Source organism: Pipistrellus kuhlii, unplaced genomic scaffold, assembly GCF_014108245.1.
Source record: "Pipistrellus kuhlii isolate mPipKuh1 unplaced genomic scaffold, mPipKuh1.p scaffold_m20_p_6, whole genome shotgun sequence".
Taxonomy (NCBI): domain Eukaryota; kingdom Metazoa; phylum Chordata; class Mammalia; order Chiroptera; family Vespertilionidae; genus Pipistrellus; species Pipistrellus kuhlii.
Window position 1 is genome coordinate 28,222,754 of NW_023425562.1, and position 16,623 is coordinate 28,239,376.

A 16,623-nucleotide genomic window follows, 5' to 3' on the forward strand; every position below is an offset into this window, starting at 1 on the left:
CTCTCAAAAGAAATTTCAATCCTCGTACTGTTGATATTTGGCTCTGTTGACTAATGAGTTTGCCGACCACTGTGCTAATGGTATGCTAAGGCTGCTCAACCGCTTGCTGTGATGTGCACTGACCATCAGGGATCAGAACCTCCAACCGGTAGGTTAGCTTGCTGTTGGGATCCAGCCGATTGGGACTGAGCAAGATGGGCCGGACATGCCTTGGAGCCCTCCCACGGTCCTTCCCCAGCTGGCTAAACTCCTGCATCCCTCCCTGGCCCTGACCATGCAATAGTGAGGTCCCTTGGTCTTGGCCTTGTGCCCTCTTGCTATCTGGGACCCTCTCAGGGGATGTTGGAGAGCTTGTTTCCTCCTGATTCCCACAGGCAAGGCGAAGGCACCCCACAGTGCACTGGGCCTCTAGTTATTCTGTATTTGACAAAATTAGACATATACCTGGAATTATAGATTGTATTCCAATCTTTATTACTCTTAGAACTTTATTACTCTTATACAATGTGTTCCATATCTGAGAGGGAAGTTTTGGGAATAGCTATACAGAATCCATTTTATTACACAGAATTGTGAACTTCAGGAGATCTGATTCCTTAGGCTGATCCTTCATTGGTCAAAGCCACACTGCAGAAAGGAACAAGCTGATTAACTACTTAGAATCCCCCTCTCCTGCTCAAGAGACCAGAACCCCCAAAGTGGTATTCAAGTTCTTGTTTTGTCCTCTACGTCAAGAGATTACCATATTGGAGGCCTAGAGCAGAACTGGAGGTAGAAATAGGAGAGTGTGAAATGGAATCAGAAAGCCTAGGTTTTAGCTCTCACTCTGTACTCGGGAGGAGCTTGAGCTAATCAATCACACCCATGTGAAAAGGGGGGAAATGATAAAATGTGTGTGATACAGCATTCAGGTGAGCACCTACTACTTTTAAGGGGGGAAAAAACAAACCACAATCCTAGCTACCGCTCACCGAGCACCTCCAAACCTAAATCCAGTGCCGTGCTAGGTTCCCTGCCCGATCATCCCCAGTGGCAGCGATCCTCCTTCCTCTCACCAATGGGCCACCCGCCTGCTGAGTAACCGGGGGATAAAGACCGGGACCCAGGCCCGCTCGCTGGAGGGTTTCCGCTTTGTCGGTTCCCCATCAGCCGGGCCGGGTCATCACCTGCGTCCGCGGCTGAGCCCGCACCTGCGTATGAGCCTGCGGCGCGCGGGGCGGGCGGGGCGGCCGGCCGAGGCTGCCGCGGGCCCCCCGGGGCCGGGCGCCCGGGCCCCGGGCTTTGTTCGCCGCCGCTCCCCACCGGCCCGGGCGCGCGGGGGGCGGCGCTTCCTCCGCCCGGAGGGTGGGACCCTCGGCCTCCGCCAGGCCTCGGACCGCCGCCGACGTACGTGCAGCCCGGGCAGGGGGCGCGGGGCCGCGAACGCCCGGCCGCCCGCGGAGAAGGGCCGACGAGGCGGTGACCCAATAAAGCGGGTCGGCCGCGGGGGGCGGGGGTGGGGGAGCGCCTGCCCGGCTCCGGCTCCGGCCCCCAGCCGCAGGCTCCCGGGCCCGGCGGCAGCCGAGGCAGCTCCGGCCGCCGCTCGGCGTGAGGGCGCCTCCGGCCCAGGGTGTGAGCGCGCGCCGCCGCCGCCGCCGCCGCCGGGCCGGGCCGGGCCGGGAGCGAGGGAGGCGGGAGGAGGGAGCGCCGGCCGCCCCGGGGCCGCCCGGAGCGAGCGGACGGGCGAGGCGGGGCTCCGAGGCCCAGGCCCCGCGGCGCCCGCCCACCCCCGGCGTCCGTCCGGGAGCCGCTCCGCCCGCGGCCCGGGCCCGGGCCCTCGGCCCGCCCCGCGCGCGCGCCCCCGCCGCCGGCCCGGCCCTCCTCCTCGCCGCCCCTCCCGCGCGCGTCCACCGGCTCCCCGGCTCGCGCCGCTCCATGTAGCCCCGGATCCCCGGGAGACCGAGGAGGAGGAGGAGGAGGAGGAGGAGGAGGGGGCGACCACAAGATGGCGGGTACGTGGCCCCCAGGTCTCCGGGCGGCGCGGCGGCGGCGCCTCCCCGCGTCCGCCCGCCCGCCGCCGCCCCATGTGGTGGGGCCGAGGCCGGCGCGGGCAGGCGCCGCGGGGCCGGGGGGCGGGCGGCCGGGAGGCGCGCCGGGGCCGGCGGGGCGCTAACCGGGCCTTTCTTCTCTCCCCGGCGCAGACCTCTCGCTGCTCCAGGAGGACCTGCAGGAGGACGCGGACGGATGTGAGTGCGCCCGCCCGGATCGCAGTCGCGGGCGGCCCGCGGGGAGCGGCCGGGAGGAAGGGCGGGCGGGCGGCGGCCTGGGCCCTGCCCGGCCCAGCGGCGGGGGGGACGGGCGAGGCGAGGCGTGGCCCTGGGCCGGCCGGGGTCGCGGTTTTGGGGGAGGCCTTGCGCTTCCTGGAGGACCCGGGGCGCCCCTGGGCCGCCGGGACGGGGGGAGAGGTGCCCCGGGGAGCGCTTCGGCTCGGGCTCTGCCCCGGCGCCCGCCCCGCTCGGTCTCCCGGGGGCTCGGGCACGCCCGGCGGTCCGCTTTGGGAGGAGAAACTAGCCGCAGAAATTTGAAATAGGGATTTATTCGGGGTGTGCGTTGTTCCCAGGGTGCCTTCCGGGGGCGCCCCTCCCCGCGGCCCTCCGGAGGAAGGAAGAGGCGCTGATGGAGGAGGTGTTTTTTTTCCTTCCAGTTGCTCGCGGGGTTCAGGGCGGGCAGCCGGTCCCGCTCGGGCAGCCCCCCTGGCGGGTGGTTTGGGGGGGCTTTTACCTGTGGTTGCACTTGGGCTCCTCGGTGCCCGCCCCGCCCCGGGTCCCCGTATGAGGATGAGGGACGGTTGGAAGGTCGTGTGGCCTCAGCAGGCAGGATAGTCTGAGGGTGAATTTCTTCCATGCAAGGGTACCCAGACCGCCTTCAATATTAGGGTTCCAGCTTTTCTTTGAGATTTGAAGTTTTAAAAGAATCGGTTGATTTTTTTTGTTTAAGAAAAGGAAAAAACAAACAAACAACTTTTACATTGTTTCCAGAATAGTGTCAGAAAGGAACTGTTCATGTCCTATGGGCCCTTCTAGCATCCGAAGGTGATTTTTTTGGAATGTGTTCCTAGTTGAAATGATTACCGTGGTAGGATTTCTGATGCCTGGAGAGGAGAGCCCGCCAGATGCTGAGATTTCCTTTGATTAATGCCTATCTAAGTAATTCAGAGGTGGCTACAGATTGAAATTGCTCTTTTTAAAAAAAATACTGTGGAATTAATCCTTAGTATTGTCTGTTATTGGTTTTCCTTGCCCAAATTAAGCTTAATTCTTAAATTCCTGGGTTTTTGTTTTTGTTTTTTGAGTGAGTTAAGGGGAATTCACTATTTATTGTAGAAGGATTCCATAAAAAGAGTGATTATTGGTAAAGTAACTGTACCATATTCAAACTTACCTTTGCTAAGTATGGATTTGTGTTTGGTCTTTTTTAAAAATTTTTTTCTTAAGTACAAAGCTCTTAAAGGGGAGCAGTCCTCATATAGTAAACTGTTTTCATATTGCATTTAATGTTTTACCTTAGTCCACTAATCTGCCTAAGAGTGAGTTTAAAATGTTATTTAAGGCAGCTGATGGTTTCTTGCCAAGTTGGGTCTAGAGAGGTGCTTCTGGTTGTTGTCTCTACGCAGGGGCTTCTCATTCTTTTCTTCTGCTTCAAGACTTTGTAAATAGAAGATCTATCTATTCATTCAGCAGGTATTTGGGAATGTCTGGAGCAAGAACTTCTGCCATCAATTTATTTTCATTTATGTGCCATGCACTCTTACAGGATGAGCTGCAGTATCACTGTCTGGTCTGACCCTAGGGCCTAGGGATCGTAGTCTAGAGGGGAAAGCATACCTGTGAAGAACTCAACAATGATTTATTCATGAGCCTCAAGACTGCTGCTCCGTCCTGAGGACATAGCTGTGCAAAGGATGGTCACAATCCATTGCCCTCTAGTGGTTTATAAGCAGTTTTAATGTGAATGTGATAGTGAAGGCAGCAGAGGCATCATAGCACAGCAGTTAATAGACAAGATGCTAGAGCCAGCCTGTGTTGTTCCAATCTTGGCATTGTCCTTTTGGACAGACTCCTGTAACGCAGCCTGTCTACGCCTAGGGCTTGTTATTGATATTTGTAAACAGCCTATAAGTATTACATACCTTTTTGAGTTGTTCAGTGCCTTTTGTAAATTAATGCATGTAAAGCACTTAGAATAGTTCCTGGTAGCCCTGGCCCAGTGGCTCAGATGGTTGGAGTGTTGTCCCGTGTACTGAAAGGTTGTGGGTTCAATTCCCAGTCAGGGCACATATTCAGGTTTCAGCTTCGATCTCCAAATGGGAGGCAGTTAATCCATGTTTTTCTTTCACATTGATGCTTGATGTTTCTCCCTTCCCCTCTCTTTCTCTAAATAATAATAATAATAATAATAATAATAATAATAATAATGTTAGTATCTGGTAAATAGTGACTGCTGTATGTTTATTATGAATAAAGTATAAGGAAGCTTAAAAGAGAGCAGAAAAGAAAATACTGATGTTGAGTATTACACTGTAGGATTAATATATATTTATAAATGCTTTTAATGCTTACAGTTGACTTTTTAAAGGTTCTGTTTAGTTCCCAGTGTGTTTTAATTTAGGATAAAATGCTAGACATTTGACGGCACAAATAGTTTATTTGCATATGTATAATTGTATTGGAGACTTTATTAGAATAATTGTTTCTTTTTCTCAGTTGTTAGTTTTTATAGGTGATACTCTCATGGCCCGGGAAACTTTCCCTTACTCCTTTAGTTCTTCTGGCTAGTCGATCAACAGGAGAAAATCAAATTTTTACATGTGCATTTTTTTCATAGGCATAAAAATTCCAAAGACAATGAGGTGAAATGGGGTATAGATGTCATTTTGGACAAAGGTGAAAGGGGTAAGGGCAACTCCTAGGTAGCTGAGAAAGTAGCAAATACATTCTTGTTATGCTGCTCAGAAACAGGACAGAGGGAAATCTAGGGAACGGATTTTTTCATGGATCCTTTCTGTCAACCACACTTAATTTATGTGTGCACAAGTGAATATGCGACAGTGGTAATCCTAAAGTTCCCTTTCTTAAGCAGGTTTTTCCATCTGAATCCCTTTGAGAAGAAAAGGGGGAGGTTATAAAACAAACACACACAAAAAACTACTTCCTGAGTTAGTTGGGCTTTAATTGTTTGCAGCTCAAAATAATCTTATGCCAGGGAGAACTCCCTACCCTGACAATACCTTTACCCAGAATATTCAGAAACAAGGGATCTTTGACCACGTGGCCAGTTGAAGAACCATTGCCTTCTATTGTGAGGGGAGAAAGAACGAGAGAAATTTGCCCATGGTGCCTAAATCAAGGGCAAGATGTTTGATAAGGTAATGAAAAGCTTATCACTTCCTGGAGAATCTGGAGAAGGTAGAGAACCAGAGATGTCAGCAAGAATGGAGCTTGGCTCTCCTTACAACTAGGCCCTGTGTTATGAGCCCACTTTCTCAGGCAAGACTGGTATGGAGGCCAGCCTCCAGCGTAGTTGTGCACCAGGTCCTGCCACTTCATCCAAGCTAGGTCTGAGTTGGCCTTGAAGATGGGAGGAAATTATTTTCTAGCCAAGCTCTACAATCCCTGATTGTTTTTTCTAAATGCAGAACCACCTAGATCAGGCGTCTTCAAACTACGGCCCGCGGGCCACATGCGGCCCGCAGAGGAGTCTGATCCGGCCCGCCAGGTTTTTTGGGCAGTGAGCGCAGCCGAGGTGTTACAGTAGGAATTAGTAGTTCATATAGTCCGGCCCTCCAGCTCTTTGAGGGACCGTGATCTGGCCCCCACTTTAAAAAGTTTGAGGACCCTTGGGCCCTAGATTAAGGCAGAAGAGAGGATAAGTACTATTGAACTGGTAATCTGCAGCTGTGGAGACTAGGAGAGGACCTAAGTAGGGTCTGTAACTTGAGAAGGGGTGAATTGCCAGACCTTGGTAAGAGTCTCAGGTCTTTTGTTTTGATTTGTTTAATTTTAAACCCTAAAGTCTATGTATAGAGTCAGTAGAAGAGTTGAATGTGTAAAAGGGTTAGTCCAAGACTGCCTTGACTGATACCCCAAGGGAGAAAAAGAAACAAAGTTCTAGTATGCAAAAAATGGTGCATTGTACAGGGTGGGACAAAAATAGGATTATAATTGTGAGTACATGAAATCCAGAGTTTATATTTGTATAATTATAATTTATTGTATTGTCCATATGAACAACTTGAAACCTATTTTTGCCCCACCCTGTATGTACATATAAAAATATCATAATGGTAAGTAAATAAAGCTTTAGGAAAATAATGCAATAAAAGTATGTTTTAGTTTAAAAGTAATACTTTTTGTATTGCACATAAAACATACTTTGAATTTCAAAGTGAAAGCAAGCCAGTGATTCTATTTGAATAGGTTACTTCAGAGTTGGGTGAACCCTTTTTGTTTCTTGAATAATGAATGGGAGGCAATTGGAAATAACAGACTTTCAGAGAAAGATATTTTAAGTTTCTTTTTAAAGGATAGATTATTGATTTTTAGAGAGAGGAAGGGAAAATAGAGCTGCAAACAGTTTTCCAATAGTTGCTAGATTTCTAAAAGAGGTAAGATAGGCTTAACATATAGTAAGATTTGCCCTGGCCAGGTTGCTCAGTTCATCAGAGCATCTTCCCATGCTGGTTTGATCCCTGGTCAGGGCACATAAAAGAATCAACCAAAGAAGGCATAAATAAGTGGAACAACAAATCAGTGGGGGTTCCCCCCCCCCTTTTTTCCCTTTCTCTCACAAATCAAATCAAAAATAGAAATTTTAAAAAGAGATACAGTAAGATTTAATAAGTTAATGCTTGTAAAAATTTCATTAAAGGAGTTTGATTAAAATTTACATTTTTAAGAAAAGAATACATTGAAGAATATTTTAAAAGAATGATATAACACTTAATAGTTTCTAGCAGCTTTCATAAACAGACTATTCATAGCAGCCCTGTGATGTATAGGCTGTGCTATCCTGATATTAATTAAATAAGTAAATAAACTGATATGCAAAAGAAAATAAGTAAACTATTTCCTCTGGGAAAATTCCTAAGCACCAACCAGAATTTTAAGTTAGGCCTCCTGATTCTAAAATACTGTATTTTAAATATTGTCTCTTCTTAAATTGTCCAGTTTATAACACCAAGCAGCCCAAGTTTCCTACATAGGCAGTTTGTTTGATTCATGGCTAAAATATCCTTGAGGAGTAATCTAGTATGCTGCATGTGGTTTAATTTAGAGATAATTAGAATGGAAGTTTGATGTAATATAGCTTATTTCATTTTTATGTTAACTTTTCTTTCAGCTATAACTAGCATGATATTAAAGAGCTTTGGGAGCTATATTATGGATTATGCCATACCACAGAATTTTCCATATTTCTTTAAGCTTTGGAATCCTTTTACATGGATCACAACTAATTGGGGGTAACTGCCTATTCTGCACTGTAACTACTTTTAAAAACCTAAAACTAGTTTTGATGAACTTCCTTAAATCCTTGCCACCTGGGGAAGTGCTGGAGCCAGGGAATCAGTGAAAAATCCTAGGAAGGTGCCCTTGGAAGTCATGATATTTATAAATGTTGTTAAATGGAGATTTGGAAAAGTGAGTCATGGGACTTGGTAGCATGTTTTAATTGCTACCAACAAGACTGGACAGGAGAAGTCTTTATTTAGATTGAATATACTTGATATCCTAGAAAAGATTGCTTAAAATGGTTTTAATAATACCCACATGTGTATAGAATTAGTTAATGACGCCTTGAGTAACAATTCCCCTTATAGACTTTTTTTTAAAAAAAGAAGTAAAAGGCAGGAGAAAACCTTTGTAAAAATATACATGTTGGTGCCTGGGATTGTAACTGCACACAAAAAAAATCCAACCCCATCTAAATATAGAAGTTTTTGTTTATTCTTCTTGCTTATGAAGGATAAATACCTATTAGATAAAGTTCATTGTCTGCTACATAATGTTTGATCACTGGTTTATTTTATTTCTGATCCTTTTATCTCAGTTCATCTTCTCATCAAAACAAAATATTTATATTTATTAAACTATTATTACTTCACTTTTACATTTGTCTTATATTTTGGAGTTTTGGATTTTTTCTTCTTGTTGGCAAACGATTTTTGCCATTAGCTACGTTGTGGGCAGTCCCTAAACTTAAGATAGGGTGTTTTGCTGTTAGCTTGGATCTGAAAATAAACCTAATTTTAAAAAATTTTTATTGATTAATTTTATAGATAAAGGGTAGAAGAGGAAAAAAAAACCACATCAATTTGTTATACTTATTCATACATTCACTGATTGATTGTCTTTTTTAATATGTTTATTGATTTTTTTAGAGAGGAAGGGAGAGGGGGATAGAGAGAGAGAAACATCAATGAAAGGGGAAAAAAAAAAACATCAGTGGAAGAGAAACAGATCATCAATTGGGTGCTTCCTTCTTGGTCCCACTGGGGATCAAGCCTGCGACCTGGGCATGCGTCCGACCAGGAACTGAACCAGTGACCTCTTGGTGCATGGGACAACACTGAACCAATTGAGTGACACCTGCCAGGCCATTGGTTGATTCTTGTATGTGCCCTGACCAGGAATCAAACCCTCAACCTTAGAGCATCAGGATGACTCTAATCAACTGAGCTACCTGACCAGAGCTGAAAAATAAACCTAATTTAATGTTTTAGGGAGAAGAGTGAGGTGGCACATCTATGGAATTTTGACTAAGGGGGTTGAAAGGACTGCATTCCCTATAACTTATAAGAAGCTATTTTGTACAGATTTTTCTGGCCCTTCACCAAGGATTCCCTTTTCTCCAAAGCCATCCCCTGACTCTCCTAAGCCAAGTCTTGCGCTCCTTATCCCCTTAGATTTAGGAGCAGACTTGTTTTCTGGCCTAATTGATATCAGTTTGGTTGATATTTGAGCATTTATCATTCTGTAATTCTGAAATGTATCCCAGTAAAGTTTTGTGTAGGGGGAAAGAGCACTGGGCTTTATAAATCTTCAGACCTGGGTTCAGATTCTGAACCTTACGACTTACTCATTGTGTAATCTTGAGCAAGTTGCTTTTCTTAGTTGTTTTTTGTCTTTAAAATGTTAATGGACTTTTGGATTGTTTGTAGTTTTGGTCTATTAAAAGTAAAGCTGCTATGAGCATTCATGTTACAAGTCTTTGTGTGAATATATATCCTCTTTCTCTTAGGTGTGTATATACCTAAGAGTGAAATGGCTGGTTATCTTTTTTTTTTTTTTTTTTAAGTCTTTATTGTTCAGATTATTACAGTTGTTCCTCTTTTTCTCTCTCCATAGCTCCCTCCACCCAGTTCCCACCCCATCCCATGCCCTTACCCCCGCCCCCATTGTCCTCATCCATAGGTGTTTGATTTTTGTCCAATCTCTTCGAGCACCCCCATACCTCTTCTCCCGAGAATTGTCAGTCCACTCCCTTTCTATGCCCTTGATTCTATTATATTCACAGTCTATTCTGTTCATCATATTTTTTATTTACTCGATTTTTATATTCACTTGTTGATAGATATGTGTTTGTTGTCACTTTGTTGTTCATAAATTCCTCTTTTTAAAGAATACCCTTCAGCATTTCACATAATACTGGTTTGGCAGTGCTGAACTCCTTTAGCTTTTTCTTATCTGTGAAGCTCTTTATCTGACCATTTTTTATTAGGTTAATTGTTTTTCTATTAAGTTTTGAGAGTTCTTTATATACTCCAGGTAGAAGTCTCCTCTTGTGATTTGCAAATAATTTCCAGTCTGTGACTTGTCTTTTCTTTGCCATAAGTGTATTTCAAAGAGCAAAAGTTTTGAATTTGATATTCAACTTATTTTTTTTTTACAGATGCCCTTTATCAGATTGAGAAAGTTCCCTGAATTTACTGAAAGCTTTCTTGAAATTAATGGATTTTTGTCATTGCTGCTTCTGCATCTGTGATGTTTGTTTTATAAGTTAAAAATCTTTAGAACAAGTGAACTCAGGTCTTAGGGAGTTCAGAATAAACTAGAATCACTATTGGTGCTACTTTGGATTTAAGAAAAAATACAAGTGAATAATTCCAGTGTAAAGCATATAAATGCATTCTTATTGAACAACATTATGTAGCTAGTTTTGAAATTAAGGAAGTGATATGCTTACCAGATAAATGGAATAAAGTATGATGGACAATGTAAAAAAGAAAAAAGAAAGAAAGCATGATTTTGGTAGCTAATTGGAAAGCAGATAAATACACTGATATCTTATTTGTTTATGTGTATACTTTACGGAAATGTTTTTTGAAATATTCAGAGTGTACTTTAGCAAATTATTCTTACTTAAATTAATTGCGAGATTAAACATGCTACAGGACAATTTCATACTTCCTAGTAAAAGTTTTATTGGAGAGCTGAAACCGGTTTAGCTCAGTGGATAGAGCTCAGCCTGCGGACTAAAAGTTCCCAGTTTCGATTCCAGTCAAGGGCATGTACCTTGGTTGTGGGCACATCCCCAGTAGGGGGTGTGCAAGAGGCAGCTGATCGATGATTCTCTCTCATCGATGTTTCTGACTATCCCTCTCTCTTCCTCTCTGTAAAAAAAGTTTTATTGGAGAACTGCATGGATCATTTTTCTCCTTTGCTAGTGGGAGTAGGGTTCTTATATCTAGAGGAAAAGAATTTTCTGAGACTTGCACAGGAGTATGAGTGATTTTTATTGGATGGAATTACATCTCTCCGTTTCCAAAGTCCTATTTTCCTTAATCCGTTCCTGGGAGATGTGCAGCTGGGGAGTCAGTAGAGCTAGAAGCAAAGCCAGAGTCCAGAGTTTCCACTCCACGGTGGAGCTGGGTCTGGTGTAGCATCAGTCTAGTTGTAGTCCATTAGTCAATTGTATGGAGGGTTCACGTGGGTGTGAGCATGAGAGTCTGCAACCAGGAGAGAAGGGGCAAGAGAGAGCCAACAGCGAGAACTTTGTTTAGGAGATTAAATACTTTAAATCTTCCCTTACTTGCAGTTGCCATGCCTACTCTGGCCAATCACCTATTTCTAGGTATGACTGACAGACAAGTACTGACCCTGTTTCACCCAGACTTTAGTGGGCATGCATCTCAACTGCAGCTTCTTGACAAAATTGTTCAAGTTCCATCCCTATAATATTTGGCCTTCCCTTTACTCCTTTGCAGTTATTCATAACTAGGTTAAATTACAACAGTATCATTAGATCATTTGTAAGGATTTTGTAAACATTTTTTTTAATATATTTTATTGATTTTGTACAGAGAGGAAGGGAGAGAGAGAGAGGGTTAGAAACATTGATGAGAGAGAGTCATCGATCAGCTGCCTCTTGCACACCCCCTACTGGGGATATACCCGCAGCCAAGGTATATGCCCTTGACCGGAATCGAACCCAGGACCTTTCAGTCCCCAAGCTGACGCTCTAACCATTGAGCCAAACTGGTCCCATCTAAACATTTAATATTTATATTTGTAGGGAAAGTTTCTGATAAACATATTTTCACAAAGTACAAATTGAAACTTGACATACCTGTTTGCTTAAGGCTATACGGTCCTTCAGCTTTGTTTTTCTTTTTTTTGTGTGTGTGTTAAGTTTTGTCCCTAAGCACTGACTTAATTGCATTTCTGCTACATCATTAGACCAAGGGTGGGAAAATTTCTGAAAGAGCTAGATAGTAAATATCTTAGGCTTGTGGGTCATGTGCTGTTTGTTGTACCTACTTAGATCTGCCATTGTAAGGTCAAAGTGTTACTGGAGAAACAAATTTCTCCATTGCTTATGGGAGCCGGGTTCTTACAATATCTTTACAAAGTGAATTTTCTAATATTCACATGGGAGAATGAATGGTTTTTATTGACGTCCTGTTACATTCCTCAGGTTGTAAAGTCCCATGCCCCTTAAGCCAGTCCTGAAAAAGGTACAACTGGGGTTCCAGTAGAGCCAAAAGTAAGGCCAGTACCCAAAGCTTCTGTTCCTTGTTGCAGCCCCGCTCAGTTCTCCATCAGGCTAATTAAATTCCATTAGTGTATTGTGTGGAGTCCCCGTGGCCCACACAATGTGTGTGTGACCCCTGCAGCAGGAGTCTGGTGCAAACAGCAAGAGAGAGCCTAGAGCCGATTCCTTTGTTTGGAAGTTTATTCCCTTTCAGCGGCCTCACTTATTCTGGCCACTCACTTGCTTCCAGGTGTGACTGACAGACAAGCACCTTTCCATGTCACTAAGACTTCACTGGGCATGGGTTTGTTGTCCAGTCCCTTCCCCTATATATCAATGGGGAACAGACTCAGAGTGTTAAATTAGTAAAGCTGTATAAATGGCATGCCTATATTACCTAGTCTTCCCTTTACTCCTTTCCTGTTAAATGATAGCCAAGTAATTACAAAGGTATCAAAAGCAGACATAGACAATACATAAGTGAATGAGCAGAGCTGTCTTCCAATAAACTTTATTTGCAAACACGGGGGCCAGTTTAATCTGTTGAACACAGATTGCTGATCTTGCACTACACTGTGGTAAGTTCAAGGTCTATAACATTTTTATTCTTTAGCCATCACAGAATGTCCAGCACACAGTAGGCCTTACTGCACACTTGCTAGGTGAGATGAATCTTAATTTTTCTGGCCACATTAAATAAAGACATAAGCCTAACTGGCAGTCAAATAATGAAATAATTTCTTTTAAACTAAACTGTTACTTTGAAAACTTTCAGACCTACACAAAATATTCAGCCATTGTTAGCATTTTGTCAATTTTCTCTATAATAATTTATACACACACAATGTAATGTATACATTTTTCTGAATCTTTAAAAAAAAATTGATTTCAGAGAGGAAGGGAGAGGGAGAGAGAAACATCAGTGATGAGAATCATTGATAGGCTGCCTCTTGTACTTCCCCTACAGGCTCTGTAGCCTGAAACCTGAGCATGTGCCTTGACTGGGAATTGAACCAGTAATCTCTTGGTTCACAGGTTGACGCTCAACTACTGAGGTCTGGGCCCTCAAAGTACATTTTTAATCTTTATATTTTATAGTACATATTTTTTGCTTTAAACAGTTAATTATCTTTTAAAGATATATTTTTTTTTAAATAAGAAGGCCTTTGTATTTACCCATATAGTTGCCATTTGTGTTGCTCTTCATTTCTTTGTTGTAAATCCAGATTTCCATCTGGTATAATTTTTTTTCTTGAAGTACTTTCTTTCTCTTATAATGCAGGTCTGCTGGTGATAATGTGTCAGTTTTCATATATCTGAAAAAAATCTTTTTTTCACCTTTGCATTTGAACAATATGAATTTCAAAGATACTTGAAAGATTTCTGTTTACAGGGTGTGTAAAGTTGGAGGTTGACATTGTTTTTTCTTTCAGTCTTCTGGCTTGTATTATTTCTGATGAGAAATTTGCTGTAATTCTTCTTTCTCTTCTGTTTTTCTCTGACTACATTCCAGAATTAACTATCAATGTTTGACATTTTATTTACTAAAAGCCCGGTGCAGGACATTCGTGCACTTGGGGGGAGGGAGGATATTTGACTTAGGCCCATGGGGAGTGGGCCTAACCAGGCGTCTTCAAACTACGGCCCAAGGGCCACATGCGGCCCGCAGAGGAGTCTGATCCGGCCCCCCAGGTTTTTTGGGCAGTGAGCGCAACCGAGGTGTTACAGTAGGAATTAGTAGTTCATATAGTCCGGCCCTCCAGCTCTCTGAGGGACCGTGATCTGGCCCCCACTTTAAAAAGTTTGAGGACCCCTGGAAGCCATCAGTTGGACACCCTTAGGCCTGCAGTGGAGACAGGAGAGGCTCCCGCCGCCGCCACCACCACCACCACCGCTGCGCTCAACAGCCAGGAGCCCAGCTTCTGGCTGAGCACCGCTCCCCGTGTGGGAGCACGTTGAGCACCAGGGGGCAGCTCCTGCTTGAGCATCTGCCCCTGGTGGTCAGTGTGGTCATTCAGCCATTCAGTCAATTTGCATATTACTTTTTTATTATTATATAGGACAAGTTGTGTTCTAATTGAATGCGTAAGTTCTCAAGTCTCTGTGATTACTCTTTTCTTCCATCCAAGTACTAACCAGGCCCGACCCTGCTTAGCTTCCGAGATCAGAGGAGATCGGGCGCGTTCAGGGTGGTATGGCCGTAGACTGTGATTACTCTTTTCTAATCACTGTTCTGTGATCACACTATACTGAGTTTCTGCAACCTCTTGACTCTTGTGCTCCTAGAGGCAATTTAGAACATACCTTAAAACAAAAACAAAAAAACTGAGGAAGCATCCTTCAGTTGTTGATAGCTTCTGATTTGATTCTAAGATTCTCTGTACCACTCCAGACTCATAAAGGGCAGTTTTATTTAAGCTGCTTCAGACAGGCAAGGGGTGCTTTTTAGTTTCAGAGTATTATAAGGAGTATTTCTGATGTCTCTGATAGTTGGTGTGGATGACTACAGCTCAGAGTCTGATGTGATTATTATACCTTCAGCCCTGGACTTTGTCTCACAAGATGAAATGTTGACGCCACTGGGGAGATTGGACAAGTATGCTGCAAGTGAGAACGTATTTAATAGGTATGTGCGTGTTTTTTTCACTGAAGTAGAAATGGAAGGATGGTTTTTATTACATTAATTTCAGGAGGGAAAATAAAATTGTCCAGTTTAAAGTAGTTATTAACATGCGCTGTCTTAGTGTCCAAGTTCTCTTAGTAGTCACAGCGTCGGCCTCTTTTATAGTTGTTATGCTCCTTGATCCTAGAAATCATGCAGCACTCTTTCTTTGCTTTTTGGCAAAAAATAAAATAAAAGGAAAAATAAATAAAAGAAACTGTTGCTTTTTGCTGTTAGACATAATTTTGATATGCATGTAAAGAAATTCCTAAGGAGTATCTTATTCTTTCAGCAGATGTATGTGTATACCTACCTTGTGCCAGGTGATGTTCAAGGGAATTGTGACATGCAAGTGACTAAGATAACACTCTTTCTAATGCATTGTTTCTCCTATGGTCACAAGACCACCCGTATCAGACTTTTCTGGGAAATCTGAAAGTTTTTGCTTAAATTTTTTGAGAATAGATGTATAAAAGTCATTTAGTAAAAATATGTAAAGATGTTTTATATATTGAAGAATGAATAAATTTTCCCATTGTTGTACTTTAAGATTACTGATAGGAATTTTCAGTGACTTTAGAAATTTGTAAAATCAGTTAGGTAAAGATGAAAAATATTTTAATAAATGTTCAATTTCATCTTGTTAAAATTAAATTCATGATGGTATATGTCACTAAGGAAATTAGTGACTTAATATATGCTATTAAATGTATAACAAAAAAATGTCTTTGAAACTATATAGATTCTGCCTTTTGAAATTATGAATATTAACTATTGATGACACTGAACACTATGTAATTTTTTTTGTGTGTGTGTGTAGACAAATGGTGGCCCGGAGTTTGCTGGATACATTGAGGGAAGTCTGCGATGATGAAAGAGATTGTATTGCTGTTTTGGAAAGAATTAGCAGATTAGCTGACGATTCAGGTATATGTTTATGCAGAAAAAGTTTTCATTTACCAAATTTGTGTTTTTAAAACTAATGAAAAACTTAGTGTAATAAGAAATTAAAAAAAAAATTTTCCTAGGTAAATTGTCAAACCTATTAGTAGCAAGAAAATAAAAGCCTGTTATTAAAATCCAAACATCTGATAATAGGTCCATATAGTTTAAGATTGGAAATTTCTCAATAGAAAAATCTCAACACTGTTTTTGCATCATGTATGTTAATATTTTAGGATTAATAAAATTTTTTTAAAATAATTTCAAATAAATTATTTGATGGGATGGAGTGGGTTGTAACTATTTTTAGGCATATATAAAATGCTTTACTTCTGTATGCTTTCTCAGTTGCAAAAGTGTTTAATCACTCACTGTAAAACTAAAGCTGTTAGTCTCCAAAACGAAAATAGGAGAGTCTGCTTAAGAAAGAAGTAAACTTGCCCTGACTGGAGTGGCTTCTTTGATTGGAGCATAGACCCAGGCACCCAAAGGTCGAAGGTGATTACTCCTTTCTTTTAGAAATCATAGGTATTCTTTAAGGAGGAATTTGTATTTATTTTCTTTTACCTGGTTATCAACTAGAGTGTTGATTCTTATAAATATATATGTTATATATTTTAAAAATATGTTCTCAAGTTATTGAATTTATCATATCTCTATTGACATTTACACTTTTTGTTCACTCAGTAAACATAAAACTGTGCATACTCTTATGTCAGATTCTACATTAAATATTAGAGCAATTACTAAAATGAATAAGATTCCTGTCACCAAATTAATAATTTAATGAATGCAACCAATATATAAAAAAATCCATTTAATGGAGAGGATTGGGGCTGGCTTCAGGAAAGAAAGGGACATTTGGGTTGGATTTCGTACAGAGAGGAAAAGCAACACTCAGGAGAAGAAAAGATAGGCTCACTTGACTTCAAGATGTTGGTCCATTTGATCAACAGTGAGTTGCTGAGTCTACAGTTTATAAAAACGAGACTGCTCTATAATAAGGTAGT

The 16,623-nt window shown here is 42.4% G+C and overlaps 1 protein-coding gene across 10 annotated transcripts in view; it reads left to right on the forward strand.

Annotated features, from left to right (window-relative positions):
• Positions 1-1,181: 1,181 nt before the first annotated feature.
• PPP4R1 (protein phosphatase 4 regulatory subunit 1) overlaps positions 1,182-16,623 on the forward strand; it is a 58,324-nt gene continuing 42,882 nt past the window's right edge. For 5 of the 10 annotated variants that reach the window (XM_045574262.1, XM_045574266.1, XM_045574264.1 and 2 more), the window contains exons 1-4: positions 1,182-1,386; positions 2,181-2,225; positions 14,500-14,635; positions 15,492-15,598. In XM_045574262.1, coding sequence (XP_045430218.1) covers positions 1,197-1,386; positions 2,181-2,225; positions 14,500-14,635; positions 15,492-15,598 — 478 coding nt within the window. In that variant the 5' untranslated portion in view covers positions 1,182-1,196. Of the gene's footprint in view, positions 1,387-1,811; positions 1,992-2,180; positions 2,226-3,835; positions 3,987-14,499; positions 14,636-15,491; positions 15,599-16,623 lie in introns of those variants that run through there. The other 5 variants (XM_036419292.2, XM_036419291.2, XM_045574263.1 and 2 more) reach the window with 5 other exon arrangements.